Source organism: Papaver somniferum, chromosome 1, assembly GCF_003573695.1.
Source record: "Papaver somniferum cultivar HN1 chromosome 1, ASM357369v1, whole genome shotgun sequence".
Lineage (NCBI taxonomy): Eukaryota > Viridiplantae > Streptophyta > Magnoliopsida > Ranunculales > Papaveraceae > Papaver > Papaver somniferum.
This window is the reverse complement of record NC_039358.1, coordinates 145,663,622-145,686,041: the sequence shown is the minus strand read 5'-3', so window position 1 is coordinate 145,686,041 and position 22,420 is coordinate 145,663,622. Positions and strand designations below refer to the sequence as shown.

Genomic DNA, 22,420 nt, shown 5'->3' with positions numbered 1-22,420 from the left:
TACTAGCGTGTCCAAAGAAGAACTTTTTGGCCACACTTTCAACTTGGCGTGTTTATTTAAATGTTGAGTAGTTCAACCAATCTAGTATTTTCAAAACACTAATCATAAACATCTAAAGATGGGCAGCTTGGTGGATTGGTACGTTATCTAAATCCTTCGAGGTCATGCGTTCGAATATGGGTGAAAGATCTTTATTAATTTTTCCAAAACGAAATTTTTAGCCACGTTATAAAACCGGCGTGTCTATAGAACGCACACTATGGACACACATATACTAGCGTGTCCAAAGAAGAAATTTTTGGCCGCACTTTCAACTTGGCGTGTTTATTTAAATGTTGAGTAGTTCAACCAATCTAGTATTTTCAAAACACTAATCATAAACATCTAAAGATGGCCAGCTTGGTAGATTGGTACGTTATCTAAATATTCGAGGTCATGCATTCGAATATGGGCGAAAGATTTTTATTAATTTTTTCAAAACGAACTTTTTAGCCACGCTATAAAACCGGTGTGTCTTTAGAACGCACACTATGGACACACATATACTAGCGTGTCCAAAGAAGAACTTTTTGGCCACACTTTCAACTTGGCGTGTTTATATATCCTACACCATGGACACGATATACTGGCGTGTCTATAAATCGTACACTATGGACACACATATACCGGCGTATCCAAAGAAGAACTTTTTGGCCACACTTTGAATTTGGCGTGTCAACCAATCGTACAATGTGGACACGCATATACTGGCGTGTCTAATGAACCAACTTTAAAACCACACCTTAAATGGCGTGACTAACCTTTTGGACACGCCACAACTCCCTAATGTGGCCATAAACTGGTCTATAAACACGCCCAATACCTAATGTGGCCATAGACTGGTCTATAAACACGCCCAATTAAAATTTTGAAGTTAACGTGACTAAACGGTTGAAATGTTGACACGCTAGTAGCCCTGGCGTGGCTGAAAGCACTTATATGAACACGACCATTGAACATTGCGTGTCTATAGGGTAGAAGTATACCCTATAGACACGCCAAAACCAAAAAGGCGTGACATGAAAATTTATATTTGGCGTGGCTAAAGGCCATTTCTGTACTAGTGCAGTGATGTATCCTTAGATGTTTCTGTAATCACAAAGGAGGTACTTATTGTTAGAGCACTGGTCGATTGAACCCACCAAGCGTTGGTATGTTTAGTTCCAAAACTCGGTCGCTTAAATTGGTTACTAACGTCAACTTTGTTAGGTTAAACTTAAGATGTATAAATGATAATACAATCTCTTTTTATTCATTAAAGAGCTGAAGACGTATTGAAGATTACGAGGACATATTTAGGTCAGTAGCTATTAAATTTGACGTCCATTTCAATGAAGTTATTACAGTCGTATTCATTCCATAACACGTGAAGTTTGTTTTCATGACTTTAGTTATTTAGATGATTTGATCATTCATATGATCTAAGTGTCAAAGGAAGTATATACAACTTGTAGTGTTGAGCTACGTAGTATAAGTTTACTATATTTTCTTTGCTTCGACATAACACTAATATGTCTCTTGTCATGGATTAGTGTTATACGTTTAGGAAACTAGATATATGTACCTAATGGTGAATTCGGAGTATGAACTCGTGTTGGAGAAATTTGTTTCGTTGATATAGTTTAATTTTGTTTAGACTAGAATTAGGTTTGGTAAAATCTAATAGGATCCAGGATCCATCCCAATTTACCGATCCTGGGCTTGTATTTTTGAAATATCTATCTTAATTTTATATTTAAGTTTCCTAATTAGTTTTATCTTTAAGATTCCAAAAACTGAGTAGGTCTGAATAAAAAATTTATATGTCAGAAAATATTAAACACGTATTTAACTCGAGTTTACTATTGTTCATATTATTCATTTGATACTCAAGGTCTATTATGAGAAACATTTTCAAATCCACGTTTGGAATTGATATCGATGTGATTTCCTTTTCCAAAATCTTACATTTCTAATTTAGCATATTCTTAGATTTTATTACAATATTGCGTGTTAATAACATCGATAGCATACGAAAGATATTTGTAGATCAAATTGGCATAAATATCACTTATTGCCGCTCCAGTATACTAGTTAGGGCACGGGCATGCTCTAGATAGAAACAAACCAACACACCAGTCAAACTAGGAACGAGAAAGTTGTTAGTTTTTAATTTTGGTCGTGTATTTGTGTGTATCCATTTCTAAATTATCTTTGTTGTTATTGCTAGAAATAAAAGAATATAAAAATCACTGTTTTTCATGCCAGTAAGAAGTAAAAAAGTATGTGCATGATGGGTGACAGGTGATGGATGGTGATGATGATGTATGGTAACATCCAAAAACAAGCCCCTCATTTTGTCCAAAATATGTAGCCGTCTTTTCCTTATTATTATACAACACTCCCCGATTTTCTTTTTTCTTTAAGTTGAAAGAGCGAGCTAGGGTTTCTATTCTCTACTGTTCTTCGCTTCCCCCTCCCTTCACAACCTAACTTGCTATTGATCTTTAAACCCACTAATCTTCTCCTTAAAAATCATACATACCCTACTCTAATCTCAATCAATGCACTTATTTTTCACAATTTCAAAATTCCTCCTCATTTCAGATACTCAGTAAATCTACTCTCTCTTTCTCTCAAACCCTTAAAAAAATAGACACTTTGAAAAAATCGACTATGGCAAAGACTAGACCAGGCAAGAGAGATTTGGATTCTTACACCATCAAAGGAACTAACAAAGTTGTCAAAGGTAATCAAAAAAATTTCTTGTTTTTGTGTTGACTCTTACATGTTTGATTAAATGCTTCAGTGTAGTAGTTGTTTTGTTCAGCTGGTGAAAAGTTGGGTTTTCTTTTTTAGCTTAAAAAGTTTTAATTTTTTCTTTTTTGTGTTGTTTTAGCTGGAGATTGTGTGCTGATGAGACCTTCAGATACTGATAAAGCACCATATGTAGCAAAAGTGGAGAAAATCGAAGCCGATAATCGCAACAATGTTAAGGTTAAAGTACGATGGTATTATCGGCCCGAAGAGTCCATCGGCGGAAGAAGGCAGTTTCATGGAGCAAAAGAGTTGTTTCTTTCAGATCATTTTGATGTGCAAAGTGCTCATACTATTGAAGGAAAATGTACCGTTCACTCATTCAAGAACTATACTAAGCTTGAGAATGTTGGAACTGAAGATTATTTCTGCAGATTTGAGTATAAAGCTTCTACTGGTGGATTCACTCCTGATAGAGTTGCAGTGTAAGTTTGATTCAAGTCTAGATCTCTCGTATTGGACCTTCATAACTATGTGATGTACATTGTTAATTTCTCTCTTTAACAGTGTGACCTTGTGGAGGAAGTTTTTGTGAATACGCGATCAAATCCCACTCTAAAAATTGGTGAAAGATTTAGTGATTTAGTCCCTAAGCAGAGAAATGTTACTTCTGATGACACCCATTTGGTAGACATTTCCCAGGAAGGTTTTTGATGAAAGCTGTCCAATCCGTTCCCATTTTTTATTTTGATTTTCTATCAGGTGGTCCAACCCCTTCACACATGCATAATCATGATGTACATGGTTACTACTGGGTTCCAGATTTATTTGGTGCTCACTTTACCAATAAACTCTAAAACCCTGTTTAAACTCTATAAAGTTACTTATATCTCCCGTAATGGATGTTTGAAATATTTTTTTTGTTTTTGGTTTCTTTTGAAGGTATTGCAAATGTGAGATGCCTTATAACCCGGATGACCTCATGGTGCAGTGCGAGGGATGCAAGGATTGGTAATCTCTTTGATACATTGTCGTAGTGATTTGCAATGCATTGTGGTTAATATTGGATTTTTACTGTGTGGATTCTTGCATCCATCAGCTTTTATGTGATTTTATATATGCTTGCGTTTAAGCTTTTAGCTTGACGGATAAATGTTCTTAGCTACGGTTCCCCCCCTGAATATGTAATTTTCCTTTATTACAGATAGAATGCTATTAAATTTTGCTGCAGCCTCTTTTCTATCATGTTTAGTTAACTCCAGCATATAAACCTTAGAATCAATAACCAAAGTTTCTTGTTTTACAAACAGAGTGCAAATTTCTAAGGGTAGTAGCATTTGTCGTTCTATTGGTGTAGAAGACCGTTTTGTTGGTGCAAGTTTTACATTTACCAAAATTTTAAATCTGTTGCAGATTATATGGGCTAGGCTCTTTGTCTATGCTTAATTTTAAATATATCATATTTATACCACTACTTCAAAATTTGAGAACTCGTGGCAATTGCTTGTTTTTTATCTGTTGTCCCAACTGATCAGTATTCACTCACTCATCACTCGGCCAGATTTCCTCATTCTCATTAAGTGACTAATCTGATTATTGGAATATTCAGTAAGTACTTGCAAGTTACAAGAAATGAAGTGATAGAAAGGAAGCATGTGTATTGTGGACTAAAGGGATTGTTGGAATATTCAGCAAGTACCTACAAGTTACAAGAATGAAATAATAGAACACACGTTAGATCTTTTTCTGTTCTTTACTCAAACATGTTCTCCTTGGTTTTACTTCCTAGAGACCTTACGGTCCTTACCTTGCATCAAATTGGAGACTGCAAAGTGATACTCATAGTAAATATCTACTAGATCAGAAATATATATGTAGATATATTTTCTTGTCGTTTATAGGACTTATCGTGTAAGATATTGATGCCTTAAATAAAGTGTCATTGATCTCCCAAGCGTCCTTATAAGTTTGATTTGCCTTAAACATTGGTAACTAAAAGATTGCTCTTTATTGTTAATAAATCATCGCTTTCCACTGCATTTCGTTTTCTCTAGCACACTTTAAATTTGACTAATTTTATTGTCTTGCACGCATGAAGTTACATATAACGTATCTGAGATATATCATTTTCAAATCAGGTTTCATCCTTCGTGTATGGGCATGACCATTGAACAAGCGAAGAAATTAGAACGCTTTCTGTGTGCTGATTGTTCCTCCGAAGATGAGGTCAAAAGATCTCCAAACAAATTTCCAGTTTCACCATCAGCCGAAACTAAAGTGAGAATATTGATTCCAGACTTGTTCCTTTTCTGCTTGTCTGTGATTGTCTTTCTTTAAATTGTTTTTCTTTTTTCTGTATAGGATACTTATTAGTGCATATGCATGTTATTATATGGGCTAGCTTTTTTCGGGTTTGAGGAGTGAGGATAATGTAAGTCTTTCGTTTATCACACACTAGTTCACGGGGCTTTGTGTACATGCATAGAGCTGCTAAGTTCTTAGTGAGGTGAGATTTTGTAGGTGGAAAACGGATATAAAATGACTATGCAACACTGACAATGGAAATGGTTTGCTAGCATGAATTACAAAACAATATTAAGATAAAACTTGAAGGTTAAAACAATATCTATTATGAACATTGTTACTTAAGAGGTTATACCATCTGGGGGTGGGTGGAGACGAGATCGTGTCTGAAACTGTTGCTGTTCACCATAACACCAATTTACAAATGTGATTAGCAGTTGGAAGATTAACATCTTCTACAAGTTCGAGTTATCACCTACTTTTTCTTTACAGGAAACGAGGCCTCATAGTCATGGTCATCCACTACAGTGTTTTTTTTTGTCAGAAACTAAATGGTAGTTTCTAGTGGGCTCTTTTAACGGAATGTGCATACCCAGATGCCTATATGCGTTTTAACGAGTCATATTTATCTCTATTCATTTTTCCTGTAATTACGTTGAACCGGGCTTTGTTAATATTGGATTTTTCTTCTTCTACTGAAACTAGAGGGTTGTTTCTTTGATATGAACTTCTGTTGCTGACCCTTGTGTTTGAATTTCATTGGCATGAGACGCCATCAAAATGATGAACGAGAAACACTCCATGGCTGTTATTTTCACCAACTGTTTTCCTTTGGTTACTCCAATATCACTGTATTCTCATATTTGTGCAATTGAAATATCATTTTAGGCTGAGGCAAAGCGCCGGAAGAAGTAATCAGTTGATGCGGAGTTCATGGTGCACGAGGATGAGTTACTCATGTTGCATGTTAGCTCTTCACTGTTGGTTTTATGTGGAATTGTATAGTGCAGTAAACATACTGTGCACGCGCAAAGCTGAGATGATCTATCAATGTGTAATATGTCTTTACTTTATGACATGTCGTGGATTAGATGTAGACACTACACAGTGATTTTTACACCACGTCTTTTGCAATCTGCGAAAACTGGTATTTAGGAAAATGGACTTGATTTATTTTCCCTTAGCGCGTAGGTGTTGTAGTATGTGGAAAAACCTTGAATGAAAATTTGTCCGATGTTTATAATTTCTTGCCATCTTAATTTTCAATTGTTAACGAGGCAATGCCAAGTAATTCCTAGTATGCGCAAATGAAACTGCATGCTGGATGTTCAGCCTTGATGAAGCATAATGATCCATCAGAACTGCTTCGTTTAGCTGGTGCCAGTGTTCTTTTTCCTGGTGGTAACATCGACTGGATCCAATGCACCAATGTGTGTCTATCTAATCTAAACCTTTCTCACAGTTTTTGGTTTTTTTCTTTTGCTCGTTGTCAACAAATTTGAGTCATGTATACTGTTCAAATATTGTGACATCCAGGAAGATCAATCTTCTCAATAGGTCGAGTTATTTTCTCTCAGAGATGTGTTGATTTTGACCTAGTGTCTTCTTATTGGATGCGGTGGAGTTCCACTGGTTGTGACGAACATACGTCTTATTCAGGGCGGGGAGTGCATTATTTCTCTCTGCATCTGTTCTGATTTTGAGATGAAGGATAGGTTTTTAGCTACTGCTCATTGTAAAATGTAAATGGTTGGGGGTATATATAAAAATGAAATGTGTGTTGGTGCACATTAATCAACTTGATCATATCAAACAGCTATTTTTGTAGTAGTCAAAACTATAAACAGCTAAAAAGTGGTAGTGTTTAGGCATTTTCAAGATATAAAACCGAACTGTGCCGAGTTACTCGTGTTAAAAAAAAAAAAGTGTTCCATGTCAAATTGGGAGGCTGACAATGATTATTTTATCATAAAACCAATCGCGGATGACAATCATGCATATCATCTAGAGCCGTGAACAACTTAGGGTTTCAGTGAGAAATTCTCAGAGAACGACGTATGTTTGGTGTGGAGATGCTAAAAGTAACTTTGAAACAACAGCCAAAGTAGCGGTTACTGTTTTCTACTAATGATGTTCTTACAATCAAGTAGTCAGATCAACTTTATTCATGTTTATACAGTGCATTGAATAGTTGTAGTAGTACTCGATGTCTCGATCAATTTGTTTGCTTTACGATGCTGTCGATCAATCAGAAAAACCTTATATTCTATCGTTGCTACAAATTTATTATATATCGAGGATGTTGACTTCATGGTATCGTCAAGGCATGCAAGTTATATTCTAACCTACAGGTGCGTTTTGCATGAAGGTAGGTGCTAAAAAACAATCCGAGAACAGAACTGACAGAAGCAACGGTTGCAAATAATGTGACTGTTTTCGGCTCTTCATATAGTTAAAGTTCTTTTGATTAGTTACACAAACCAGCTTTTATTCATGCTAAATGTATGATGCTGATCAAGACAGAAACAATGCTACTTCTTTTATCATCAGATAATGTTATTGTGTAAAGTACTATAACTAACCAGTTATTAGCGTTATGTTTTTGTACACTTGATCGTGCTTTTTGTTGTCGTCGAATAATGTTCCCTCATTAACAAAACTTCTACGTACATATCCTAGTCGCAGCCTAAAGAGATGACGATTTCCCTAGTCTCATCACAGTATGCTAGCTTTCTTGTAGGTGTTGTTCTTTTTCTATTGTGTTCACCGATCATCAAATCAAGCTTTGCAGACGATCAACGTGCAATATACCTGGTTTTAATGGAAGGAGAACCTGTAGCATTTCGCCAAAGCGATGCCACGCCTTTTGAAGAAGGAAAAACACTTGATCCAAACAGGTGATACATATTAATGAGAGCAACTATGAATTTTACGTCAAGATTGAGCAAAATGAAATGAAAAATAATAATAATAATGAAAAAAAACGCCATGCCAATCTTTTATGATTGATATTTTCTTATATATGCAGTCTGGCTTCAAAAGCCCATGCTAAACGCTTGGTGGACTCGCATGATCTTCTTCTTCAAAGCACTCTAAAGCTTGGGACTTACAATAAGATTTATAGCTTCAAACACATTGTTAATGGCTTCGCTATTCATACCACTTCTTCTCAAGTATGTACTCCCTCTTTCTCGCTGTCTGTCTCTCTCTGTATTTGCATGTTGCATTGATTCGATTACCAATAAAACGTTTCGTCTATAATGTCGATATTCATAGGCTAAAATACTTGAATCAGCTCGAGGGGTGAGGTTGGTAGAGAAAGATAGAGGTGCGAAGTTAATGACAACATATAGTCCTCAATACTTAGGACTACCTACAGGGGTATGGAGTCGAGAAGGAGGATATAGAAATGCTGGTGAAGGTATTGTCGTCGGAATCATTGATACGGGCATCAACCCAATGCATCCAAGCTTTGCTTACGATCCTACGAATCCATTTACGTCGAACTTATCTAGGTTTTCAGGTGCTTTTTTTTTTACTCGGTCAAAAATGTATTGAGCAAAAAGCTAAAAAGCAAAACAGGGGGAGTTCAAACTAGCACTCAGCCGAAAACAAGCTAAACGCCAGAGAGAACTAATTGAAACGAAAATAACTTTGGCCAGGCCATTCTACAGGCAGAATGAAGCCCGGACGACCCTCATAAAATTCAAAGATATCTTCAGCCAGCAAACAGGCTCGCTTGGCTAAAGCATCAGCAGAAAAATTTATCTCTCTATAGCTATGGATATAACGAAAATTGGAGAAAAACTTCTTGGCTACTCTCCATTTCTGTCTCAGCTGCCAGGGCAATTCATCCTTCTCAAAAGCTTGGATACAACTCATCGAATCAGAACGAATGCAAATGTTGGTGGCCTTCCAGATCTTAGCTAACATCGCACCATAAATGATTGCACATGCCTCAGCATAGAAGTTGGTTTGCCAGCCCAGACCAACACAAAGAACGCCAAGCACCGCTGAATTAGCATCACGAAACATAACCCCCGCACCAGCTTGACTCGGATTACCCATTGACGCACCAGCGCAGCAAATCATTATCTCATCGGGATTTGGAGGAAACCATCTAATCTCAAGAGGGATAGAGAATTTTCAAGACATGTGCTGAACCCGGAAATAGTTCAAAATCCTCAAATCTTCTACATTGTTGAACATATGACCCTTCATTCTAATTGAGTTGTCGCGAATCATTTGCTAAACCCGACCCTTAAAACCAAGCCAATGAATTGGTGCATTCTCAAAGTAAGCCTTGTTACGAGTCTTCCACAGCTCCATGACAATGGCTAGATTTGTGACAAGCCACAAATCCTTAATCATCCTACTACGACCTTTTGCAGCCTGGTAAGAACTCACTAAATCCTCGTTCGGCTGGATACTGAAGATACCAGCAGCCCAAGCCCAGATCCTCCTAGCAAAACTGCAGTGCCAAGTAATATGGCTTAAGGTCTCAAAATTCTTGCGGCATAAGCGACACATTGAGGCCAAACTTCTCCCAGTCTTCATAATGATGTTGTCATCAGTTGCACAATATTGCTTGGTCCATATCTTCCAGTACTGCACACCCAAAGAAGGATGCACCACCTTTCTCGAGAACATAGCTGCACATGGCTGAATATCAGTTGGAGAGTTGATAGCTGCCTTAGCAGATTTGACCGAAAAAACACATTTTTTATCCAGGTCCCAAATCTTATAATCATCACCCCCAGCAATAATTGGCAAGTTATCCTCATCAATGTTACAACGAAGAATCAAATTTCTTGTAGCTTGAGGGATTTCCCAAATACCATCGACAATAATATCGCACACTTTTGCCTGAAAATCCTTAGGCCCTTTGGAAGAAATGCCTAGCTTCTTAGCAATCGAAAAATCACCACACCAATTATCAAAGAAAAGGGAAGAGTTCTCACCATTGCCTATAATTGATCTTGTGTGTTTTTGCACAAAGTTGAAAACCAATCTAATACCTGGAAAGACAGACGAACCCATCTTGTAGTCAATTAAATTTCCATTGCTCTTGAAGTATTTAGCTTTCAGAAACCTTGCCCAAATCTTGTCAGAATCTCTTATAGAGATCCAAAGCTTCATCAGCATTGCTTTTTTAACATCTAACATCTTTTTGAGACCCATCCCTCCTTCACTCTTCGTGCAACACAAGCTATCATAACGAACTGTGAAGTATTTACACTTCTCCGCATCTCCAGACTAAAGGAAATTTCTAATGGCCTTCTCAACTTGCTTGATGGCCATACATGGCCATTTATAAACAGCCATGGAATGAATAATATGGCTCGAAATCAAAGACTTAATCAGCACCAGTCTTGCTTGAAAAGAGAGGAGCTGACCTTTCATACCCGCAAGCTTGTCCCTGATCTTCTCCACCACCTGACGAACATGAATAATCCTAACAATGCCAGGCTTTAGTTGAATACCAAGGTATCTGTCAGGGAATTAAGCTCTCTCCATGCCCAAGAAATTTGAAATTGCCACAGCTCTCGAATAAGACCTCCTCCATAGTAAAATTGACTCTTGGCAAGATTCACACACTGGCCAGAGGCCTTTTGTACATACCCAAAAGAGAAATCAGATTTTGAAGACTTTGCAGATTGCCCCTGCAGAAAATAAGAATGTCATCCGCAAAAGCAGATGAGAGGAGCAATACCTTTCTTTTTAACCATAGTGCATACTACGACGAGCAAAGAGCTTGGACAGATTACAGCTCAAACATCTTCAATGAGGACAAAAATTAGAGGAGAAAGGGATCCTTGCCTTAAACCTCTAGAAATGCTAAAGAAACCTTCGGGCTACCATTCACCATGATCGAGATTTTGGCTGAGTTGAGAATGTTAAGAATCCAAGCACACCAGTTGTCAAAAACCCATATTGACGGAAAACTCAGCAATAAACTCCCAACTCACCGTATCAAAAGCTTGAGCAATATCAAGTTTGAGGCCAATATTACCATACCTTCTGCTACTACTAATCTCATTGACCAGCTCGGAAGCCAAAGCAATGTTTTCATGAATGTTTCTACCCTTCATAAAAGCCACTTGCTCCTCTGAAATCAAATTGTTAAGCACAGAGCTCAGCCTTGTCGCCATTATCTTGTGATGATTTTGAAAAAGAAATTGCTCAACCAATTGGCCTAGTCTTTAACAGCATCAGACTTGCTATTTTAGGGATGAGCACAATGAAACTTGAGTTAATACCATTGGAATTTTCCGCATCCCAACAATTGACAATAGCCTTGCAAAGATCTGCAGAATCGTATCCCAGCAAAGTCTGTAGAAATTCCCAGAGAAGCCATCAGGGCCTGGCGCAGAATCAGCACCCAAATCGAACACAGCAGCCTTAATCTCTAAGGAAGGATAGCCATGAGAATACTCTCCTGAGGAGAAATACGCATGATCAAAGTCAAACAGCTTTGGATCAATACAAGTATCCCCACCATTGAATTTATCCTTGTAATGGTTGACAAGAAAATTTTAATGTCCTCCTGCAAAAACAAAGTAGAGTTAGTAGAAATTTTGAGCTCCGAGATAGTGTTTTGGCTTCTCCTCATGCGAATGCTATTGTGGAAAAATCTAGTGTTTTGGTCTCCTTCTTCCAGCCAAGTAACTCTCGACTTCATACGAAGCATAGAAGCCAGGTCAACCCGCACATCATCAGCTGCTTTCTTGGCATCAGCCACCCTAGAGAACTGCACTTCATCAGCTGGATCTAAATCAAGCAGGTCCATTTCAGCATCCAGCTTAAGCTCAGCTTGTTTCAACCTAAACTGAACATCGCCAAACACCGTTCTGTTCCAAACTTTCAACACATCTTTAAGTCTTCTAAGCTTGCTGGAAAAGACAAAATGAGGGGCACCAACCATACTCAAGTTCCAGGTATCTTTAACCAAGTTCATAAAACTTGGATGCGACATCCACATTTTCTGAATTCTAAAAGGAGTTCTTTTCGGTCTTGGACTTTGAAAAGCAAAACCAATAAGAGGAGAATGATCAGAACAGATTCTAGGCAAGGCCTTACATCTCCAATTCTCATATTTGAAAAACCAAGCATCATTGACTACAGATCTATCATGTTTGGATACAATTCTTCTACTACCTTTCTGGCGGTTAGACCAGGTGTATTTCTTGCCCAAAGAGTCCACTTCCACCAAACTATTATCTGATATCCAACTTCTAAATTCATTCATATAAACCTCTTTGATTGGAATGCCACCCTTTTTTTCTTCCATGCGTAACACACGGTTGAAATCACCCAAAACCATCCAAGGAAGCGAAGTAGAGCCCAAATCCAATTGACGCCACAGCATTTTCCTTGTGACTGGGTTGTAAGAAGCATGAACTGTTGTAATAATATTATCTTCCACTTCAATGGTAATAGCCTGTTTAGAAGAAGAAAGAATGCTAGGTCTTGTTAACGAGTTCTTCCACATAACCCAAAGATTGCCTTTAGCATCACCGGCCTCATTCGTAACAACATCCTCAGAGAAGTCGACCAATCTCAAAGATCTGACAAAACGAGCAGTGCAGAAAACCTACGCCTCTGCAATACAAATAATATCTGGTTTGTGCAAATTCTGAAGCTCTTTTAACTTGGCCTTTGCACCATCTTTAGCCAAGCCTTGAGCATTCCAAAAGAACACACGCATTAAATAACCAAGTTTGTGGAAGGGCTTGTCGAACCCTTTTCCTCCCCCTTGCCAGAATTGTTAGCTTGCTTGCTGGTTTTTTTCTTCATTACAACTTTGTTTGGCTTCTCGTTATCCAAATTAGCTAACTTCTTTTTCCCTGCCAGATCTTTTTTGACTCTATCTTCCTCATCTTTGGCAGCTCCCCACCCCAAAACAGCAGTCTCATCTTCCACCAAGTTGGTCGCACTACTAGTTTGTAGAACAGGTTGTAAGTTATCTGAATCAATTGTCACCCCATCAACACCAATCAATAATTTATTAGAAACCACAAGAGGCTCGGCAGGTTTGATTGGAGAAACTCTTCTAGCTGTTTTAGCAGGGGAGCTAAAACCTACACCTTCAATATGCTCTTTCAGAGAATCTGCATCTTCTGTGACTGCAATCTCATTAGCTGGAGCAGCAACGTCTTGTATTTCAGAAATCCTTGGCTCAGCATGGTGATTCTTCTTAGTGATTGATCTTCTCATATTCTGTAGCTTAGCTAATGCCAATCCCTGCTCTGTTCTAGCTAACTCTGCAGCTCTTGCCAAGTTAATCGCCTTCCTCTTATGTTCTTCATAGAAGACAATGAGTAATTCTTCCTCTTTATCTAAGTTTGAAGCATGAGCTCCCGTATTGTTATCCCCATCAGAACTTGCAGCGTATGGCAAAGACTCAGCAGCTTCATCTACAGCAAAATCATCTACAACACCAACCTGCACTTGCTGAGTTGCAGAATCAACAACCTGGTCTTGCTGAGCTGCAGTATCAACAATTTCTTCTTCATCCCCATTAGAGCTAGCAGAGGCACTCGGGAAAAGCGTATGTATCCCCTCAAAACCCACACCATCCGCCGTTTTTTTTGAGATTTCAGCCATCTTATCTTTTTCTTGCCAATTTGTCTTCGTGTACTCCTTTTTCTTCCAAACATTTTCCAGCCCATCCAATTCAATTTTCAGTGCTGCTCTCTTCAACTGATCTGTTTCTTGGTCATACATCTTCTTCAAGTCTTTATACTTCTTGTTTCTGCAATTTTCTTCCACATGCCCAATTGTTTTGCAATGTTCACAGAAATCAGGTTTGTTATAGATCTCATAATCAACATAGAAACCATTAGGCAACTCTTCATCATCTATGATAATATTACCCAGCGGTTTGGAGAAGTCGATATCAATGAGCACAGCAGCAAAGTACCCATATTCATGCTTTAGAGTTCTAGGATCGACAACAACTGGTTTGCCAAGACCACGAGCAATTCTGAACAGAATTTCTTCCTCCCAGTATTCAAGATGCAGATATGGGAAACGAACCCAAACAGCAGCTCTTGAAATCTTTTCCGACTCCGGGTTGAACATGGGAGTCCATGGCAACACCTTCAGCTGTTGAGCTTTAACCTTCCAAGGACCTTCATAGCTGACACGCTTACGATCTGCCTCATTGAACAGCTTGATAATGAAATATCCCCTTACCCATGGGATGAACTGAACTTGTCCAGTTAGACTCCATTGATTACACAAGATCTTCTTAGCTTCCTCAAATTTCAGACCAAGGGTTCTGAAATTGAAGCGACCCACAAGACTATATTTCCAAACTTCTTTAGAACGAGAACTTAAATCTTTTGGAATCTTAATTACAATCTCACCTGTTGAGGAACGAACAGGAGGGTATGATAGTGAATCTGCATCTATAGATGACATTTTATGGCTTCTTTTCTTGACTATGGTAGCATATGAGCGATTACCCACATCAGATTTGCCTCCATTGTTGCCTCCATTGTTGGATCTATTGCCTATTTCGGGTAAACCACCATTGTTTGGGGTGTTTGCTACAGTAACATCTGGGTTTTTCGAATTTTTCTGGGTGAAAACTTTTCTTGTTCTCGATTTGGAACGGGAACGATTTTTTTGATGATTAAAACTAATATTCGTAGGAGGTTCCATCCGTATATCAGGTGGAAGAGATCGAATATGTTCCTCCATGGGAGGCACAAAAAAGGGCAGAAAAATAAGAGCGAGGAAGAAGAGAGAACAGGAGAGAGAAAGTCGGACCAAACCCTAAAATTTTGCTTTTTTTGGTTTTCGGGTGCTTGTGAGACTGGACCTAGGTTTGATGTGAGTGCATGCAATGGGAAGATAGTCTCTGCTAGGTATTTCTCAGCTGGAGCTCAAGCTGTTGCACCACTTAACTCATCAATAGACTTCTTATCACCTTTTGATGCAGTTGGGCACGGAAGGTATAGACTATATTACCTGCAAAATTACTTTCGTAACGAAAAAAATTAATTGAAGAAAATACAATAATGCCGTTACATCGATATAAACAGCCACGTGGCATCAATCGCTGCTGGTAATTCTATGGTTCCAGTCATCATGAATGGGTTCTTTTATGGGTTCGCCAGTGGGATGGCTCCGCGTGCACGGTAACGTTTTCTTGTTACTAGGATTGTCAAATACATTAGCTTCTATGTATATTATGTCAGGAACAACTAATTTGGAAAATCATTTGATAATCATGGATGTATGGAGCACTAATGCACATACCTTTTGCTTTTTTAATTGAATAGGATTGTTGTTTACAAGGCAATCTTTCCGAGTGTGGGAACAGTAGCAGATGTGGTTTCTGCAATTGATCAAGTATTACAAATATTTCACCATAACCAAATATATCTCCATGATATATACTCCCTCCGTCCCTAATTAGATGACCTACTTGGTTTTAAGTTTTGTCCCATAAATAGATGACCTATTTTTGTTACTATAAGAAGTATGTATAATTTGATAGTTATGTTTATATTCGTTAAGTAAATGTTTTAAAATTCTTTTCAACGGTATAAAATTTACGAAAAATCGTGATATAGTTTAAGAGATAAATCATTTCTAAGTTTTACTAACATCCTTGTCTTAAAATTGTGCAAACTACAACTAGGTCATCTAATTAGGGACGGAATGAGTATATCTAAACATTCTTCAAATACATTATACATGATTGATAAACCTATATATTGCAACTGGTGCAGGAAATTATAGATGGAGTAGATATCTTAACACTTTCAGTTGGACCAGATGAACCTCCAGAAGACACAATTACTTTCTTCAATGTTTTCGACATCTTCATGTTATTTGCTCGTCGTGCCGGAGTCTTTGTTGTCCAAGCAGCTGGTAATAAAGTACCATCTATGTTAGATGTATATTCCAGTATCTTTTGTATACTCCAGTATCTTTTGTATTAGATGTAAATATTTGCTTACCTTCTTTAAGAGATATGTTACCTATGTCAGGATATTCGACATAATCTTTTGTAAGCTAACTTCTTTATATAGGAGTTCTCATTGACAATGAAATCACACAATTTATTGTCTCGTCTGGTTTCACACTCTTGTGTTCTATATACTTTCTTGTCTTGTAACTATCTTCATGGTATCTTGAGTCCGGTTTTAGATATGCCAGACGATTTAATTACATCTTCTTCTTCTTCTAAGAATCGTTCATCTATATATACTTTAGCTTCAAACGATGGACTGGGAACTATCATCACACATGTAGTTCGCAAAGGATCGAATTATAAAGAATGGACTAAAGGGTTTCGTATCTCTCTGGGCGCAAAACGAAAACTTGGCTTCATTAATGGTAAAGTCTCCAAACCTTCTGTTGATTCTTCTGGTTTGGATGATTGGTGGACTGTCAACTACATGATTGTTGCCTGGATTTTTAATACGATTGATCCAATTCTTCGTTCTTCAATTTCTTATCATGATACTGCTTTCGATTTATGGGAAGACATTAGACTTCGCTTTTCTCTAGGGAATGGAATAAAAATATTTCAGCTCAAATATGATGTTGCTAGTTGCAAACAAAAAGATGGAGAGTCCATTCAATATTATTACGGGAAGATGAAGAAACTCTGGGATGACATCAATGATTTTGATGCCTTACCTTCCTGTCAATGCTCCGGTTGCACTTGCGGTTTGAATGTGACTCTCAGAACTCGGCGTAATAACGATCAGGTACGTGAACTTTTAATGGGTCTCGTACCCTATTACGCTAATGTTCGTTCTAGTATTTTGGGCACCGAACCACTTCCGTCTCTGCATGCGGTGTATTCTCGTCTCATCCAAGAGGAAGAAGTCAAATCATATACTCAACAAAGGGAGGATACAGCTACTCCAATGGCTTTTCACGTACATAAGCCACAAGGATCAAAAACCGGAGGGGCCAAACCTCCATTAAAGTGCACTTATTGCGGTCACAATGGACATCTTGAGGATCGTTGTTGGGAGAAGCATGGTTATCCAGATGGTCGCCAGCCAAGACGTCCACCTGCGACTCAGACCAAAAACGAATCATCATCTTTCCGTAACCCATCATATGCCAAGGAGAATGCTATTGTTGGTGAGATATCAGCAACTACAAATCACGTTCGTCTAACTGGTAAGAGTGGTCATACCTGGATTGTTGACACCGGAGCTTCCAATCATGTTTGTTGCGATGACAACTTGTTTGAATCTTGTCGTGATATTAGTCCTATTCAAATTGGTTTGCCTAATGGTGTAAGTATACAGGCAACCAAAATTGGGACTGTAAAGTTGAATGATTCTCTTATATTGCACAATGTGCTGTATGTTCCAAAGTTCACTTGCAATCTCATCTCCGTGTCTCAATTTCTATCTTCATCACATGCTAACCATGCACAGAAGCATCTGTTAAGTGTTCAATTCACTAACTCTGAATGTTTTATACAGGACCATACTCTGAGGACGAAGATTGGTATGGGTAAGCTCACTGATGGGCTTTATTGCTTGATAGCGAGGGAACCATCTCGTGTTAATGTTGTGTTAGCGAAGGTTGCTGCGGAATTATGGCACAAACGACTTGGCCATCCTTCTATTCAAGTATTGAAGTCTCTACCTCAAGTCGGTCGTATTGATAGTCAGTTAGATTTTCATGCTTGTGAAGTCTGTCATAGATCCAAGAAAACTCGTACTTCTTTTCCATTAAGTGATAATAAGGCAGACGATTTATTTCAGTTAATTCATTGCGATGTTTGGGGCCCTTATCGTGCAAATCGTGCTTGTAACTCGAGATATTTTTTGACTATTGTGGATGATTTTTCTAAATGTGTTTGGGTGTATTTGATGAAAATTAAAGATGAGGTGCCTATCTTGTTAACAAATTTTTTTGCGATGGTTGAACGTCAGTTTACACAAAAGGTTAAGATTCTACGCAGTGACAATGGAACTGAGTTCAAAGGTCTTTTTCCTTATTTTCGAAAGAATGGTATTGTTCATCAAACTTCTTGTGTTAAGACACCGCAGCAAAATGCAAGGGTGGAAAGGAAGCATCGTCATATTTTTAATGTTGCTCGTGCACTACGATTTCAGGCTTGTTTACCAATCGATTTTTGGGGTGAATGTGTCCTAACTGCTGCATATCTGATTAATAGAACTCCTTCTCGTGTTATTAATTTCAAAACACCGCATGATATTCTATATGGTTCGGCTCCTACTTTTAACTCTCTTCGAGTCTTTGGCTGTCTTTGTTATGCGAAAAATCTTAGTCCTTGCGATAAATTTGAAAGTCGCAGTCGTCGTTGTATATTTCTCGGTTATCCGTTTGGAAAGAAGGCAAGGCATCTATTTGATCTAGACACAGGTCAATATTTTCAGTCCCGAGATGTAGAGTTTATTGAAGATGTTTTTCCGTTAGCTGATAAAAATGAGCTTCTGCGACTGCACTCTTTGTATCTTGATGAGACTGCTGGAACTATATCTAGGGATATGTCTGCAGATCCCTTTGAAGCTGATTATAATGTCTTACCAGTTTCTGGTGGTTCTTCTTCCGCTGCTGATAATGACGCACCTCCACAGACTAGTTTAGAAGCTCACCATATCTCCAGGATGTTGCACCAGATCTCCAGGACGTTGCACAAGACTCTGTACACATCACAGACGATGATAATGTACAAGTACTTCATCCGCCAGAACCTGTTGTATGTGATACACGTTCTGTTGAAGGAGATTCTGAATTAGTATTACCTGATGCTCCTCCACCTGCTGTACCTGATTCTGAATTAGTATTACCTGATGCTCCTCCACCTGTTGTACCTGTATCTGGTACAGATTATATTCCCACAGTGACCGAAGATAGTGAACCTCATCACCACATAGTTACAGATGAGGATCTGGGGCGCGGTAAACGTACAAAGTTTGAGAATGTACGTCACAGGGATTTTGTAAGTTGGCAGGGTGTTTCAAAACAGGCTAACACAACCTTGGTTCCCCCTGAAGCTTCACCTGTACCAATCAAGACCTCAGGTACTCCCTATCAAATAACCCATTTCGTGAATTATGATGCTTTTTCTGTTGCCCATCGTACATTTGTTGCAGCCATTTCGAATGATGTTGAACCCAAATCATTTAAGGAGGCTATGGATGATCCCAGATGGCGTAAAGCAATGGAGGAAGAGATTGCTGCCCTAATCTCCAACGGTACATGGACAATTGAAGATATGCCTCTTAACAAACATGTAATTGGTTGTATGTGGGTTTTCCGAATTAAGCGAAGATCTGATGGCTCCGTTGAGCGCTACAAAGCCATATTAGTCATCCTTGGCACCCATCAAAAGGAAGGAATTGACTTCACAGACACTTTTGCTCCTATAGTAAAAATGGTTACTGTACGAACTCTTCTTGCGGTTGCTGCAATCAATAACTGGGAGTTAGTTCAAATGGATGTCCACAATGCGTTTCTTCATGGTGATTTATATGAAGAAGTATTTATGCGACTTCCTCCTGGGTTCGGTAATGGATTTTCTGGAAAAGTCTGTCGACTTCGTAAGTCTTTGTATGGTTTACGTCAGGCTCCCCGGTGTTGGTATGCAAAGCTGGCAACTGCTTTGCGTACATATGGTTTCTCTACAAGTGCCTCAGATCACTCGTTATTTCTCTATCGCAAAAGAAATATTATTATGTATATTCTAGTATATGTGGATGATCTTGTTATTACTGGTAACAATAAGGCTGCCATTTGTGAGTTTCAAGCATATCTCAGTAGATGCTTTCATATGAAGGATTTGGGCAAATTAAAATATTTTCTTGGTATTGAGGTAGCTAGAAGCTCTAAAGGAATTTTCCTTTGCCAGCGTAAATATGTTCTAGATATCTTGACGGAAACAGGTCTTCTCGGATCCAAACCAGCTAGTATCCCAATGGAGGAGAATCATCGGCTAGCTCTTGCTTCAGACACGCTCATGCCTGATCCTGCTCGTTATCGAAGGTTGGTGGGGAGACTAATTTATTTAAATATTACACGGCCTGATATATGTTACTCTGTTCATACTTTGTCTCAGTTTATGCAACATCCAACTCAATCTCATTGGGATGCTGCACTTCGAGTTGTGCGTTATTTGAAATCTAGCCCTGGGCAAGGTATTTTACTTCGAGTTGATTCCAAATTAGTTCTTGAGGCCTATTGTGATGCATATTGGGCTAGTTGTCCAATTAGTCTTCGTTCTCTCACGGCCCATTTTATTTTTCTCGGCGGTTCTTCTATATCGTGGAAAACGAAGAAACAAACCACAGTGTCTCGTTCTTCAGTCGAAGCAGAATATCGTGCTTTGGCCTCCACAACTTGTGAGATTATATGGTTAAAAGGATTGCTCCGAAATTTTGGTGCAGGATATCTAAAACCAGTTTCAATTCATTGGGATAGTCAAGCTGCGTTACACATTGCTAATAATCCCGTCTTTCATGAGCGTACGAAGCATATCGAGATTGACTGTCATTTTGTGCGTGATGAAATTCTTCGAGGTACTATCGTTCCATCTTATATTCATACAACTTCTCAGCTAGCTGATATTCTGACTAAAGCTTTGGGACGTCAGCAGTTTCAAAATCTTCTTCTCAAGATGGGCATTTCGACTCTTCATGCTCCAACTTGAGGGGGGGTGTTAGATGTATATTCCAGTATCTTTTGTATTAGATGTAAATATTTGCTTACCTTCTTTAAGAGATATGTTACCTATGTCAGGATATTCGACATAATCTTTTGTAAGCTAACTTCTTTATATAGGAGTTCTCATTGACAATGAAATCACACAATTTCTTGTCTCGTCTGGTTTCACACTCTTGTGTTCTATATACTTTCTTGTCTTGTAACTACCTTCAATCTCCATCCACTGTCGTTTCTTTCAGTCCTTGGGCAGTTGGTGTTGCTGCATGCAGCACAGACAGAAGTTTTCCAGGTACTCTTATTCTTGGAAATGGTCAAAGAATCTCGGGTGTTGGATTGTCAGGTAACCAACATCTCAAAAATCATCCTCCTGTTGTGTTATGCTGATGTCGTAGTAATTTTCTTAGAATTTGGTGGGTTAATTTCGAATAGGACCAACTATGGGAAACGGGTTAACTGCAGTATAAGCTGGTGTTAGCCAAGGATGCAGTGAAGGAAAATGGGACATTTCCAAAGACACCAGAATATGTCGAAGAATGTCAATACCCTGAAGCATTAGATCCTACGGCAGTGCAGGGTAGTATTGTTATCTGCAGCTTTTCTGCTGGCTTTGCTAATGGGACCTCCACTGTCACCACCATTATCGACACAGCTAGGGCATTAAGATTCGCGGGCTTTATTCTAGTAGCTAATCCTGCTTATGGGGAATTCATGGCCGAACCCATTCCGTTCTCTGTTCCTGGGATTATGGTTCCAAGACTAGTTGATGCAAAAGTAAGTTCCAAGTGACTGAGAAATGAAAAACTCGTCTAGTAAATTGAATATGATAGATTGATGATTTTTCTCTTTGGATGATGGTTCTGATTATTGCCGATTACTATGAGCAGCGAATTTATAGGGATCAGAGTGGATTTGGTAGAAGATATAGTGGAAAGGCAGCAATTGGAGATGGAAGGTTAGCTCATTTTCAAGGTCCAGCGCCCGTTGTCAGTAGGTTCTCTTCAAGAGGACCAGATATTATTGACAGTAACAGGAATCCGGTAGACGTTCTTAAGCCAGATATTCTCGCACCAGGACACCTTGTATGGGCAGCTTGGAGTCCCGTTAGTATTTTTTATCAAATCCTTATGGGTAAGACTGCACTTTTTCTTTTTTCTTTTTTGTGTGTGTGTGTTTAATTATCTATGTCCTTTTGTTAGTACTCTTTGTTTTGGTCTAGAACTGACTGACTTACTTGGATGAATGTATAGGGCAAAATTACGCATTATTATCTGGAACAAGCATGGCAACTCCACATGTATCTGGAATTGCAGCATTAATCAAGCAATTCAATCCATTGGACAAAAATCGTGCCTGCAAAATGAAAAATAAAAGGGGTTAGGATTTATTGACTCAAAGAAACAAAAAGGCAGAAAACAAAGGACATCTAAAGCTAGTTTAATCCACTTACCAAGAGCGTTGTTTTCAAAGTATTAGAGTGTTATTTATCTATGACTGTAGATCGATAAAAGATAACATCGTTATCTGTCGTTGAGTGTGAATGGGCATATGAGAATTAACTCAGAAATGTGTGTTAATTCGTGTTTAATTTTTTTTAATAGCTTAAGACTTGAACAACCTTGAGCACCAGGCTTAAGTTTCCCGATATCAAGACTTGAACAACCTT

At 38.5% G+C, this 22,420-nt stretch overlaps 1 protein-coding gene and 1 pseudogene across 1 annotated transcript; both read left to right on the top strand.

Moving 5' to 3' along the window:
- The first annotated feature begins 2,412 nt into the window (after window positions 1–2,412).
- LOC113303571 (chromatin remodeling protein EBS-like) lies at window positions 2,413–6,325 on the top strand. The gene is made up of 5 exons (XM_026552618.1): window positions 2,413–2,767; window positions 2,918–3,260; window positions 3,718–3,786; window positions 4,914–5,052; window positions 5,968–6,325. The coding sequence occupies exons 1-5, from the start codon at window positions 2,695–2,697 to the stop codon at window positions 5,992–5,994; spliced, it is 651 nt and encodes a 216-aa protein (XP_026408403.1). The 5' UTR covers window positions 2,413–2,694; the 3' UTR covers window positions 5,995–6,325.
- Window positions 6,326–7,773: 1,448 nt separating this feature from the next.
- Window positions 7,774–22,135, top strand: LOC113351820 (annotated as a pseudogene).
- Window positions 22,136–22,420: the final 285 nt, after the last annotated feature.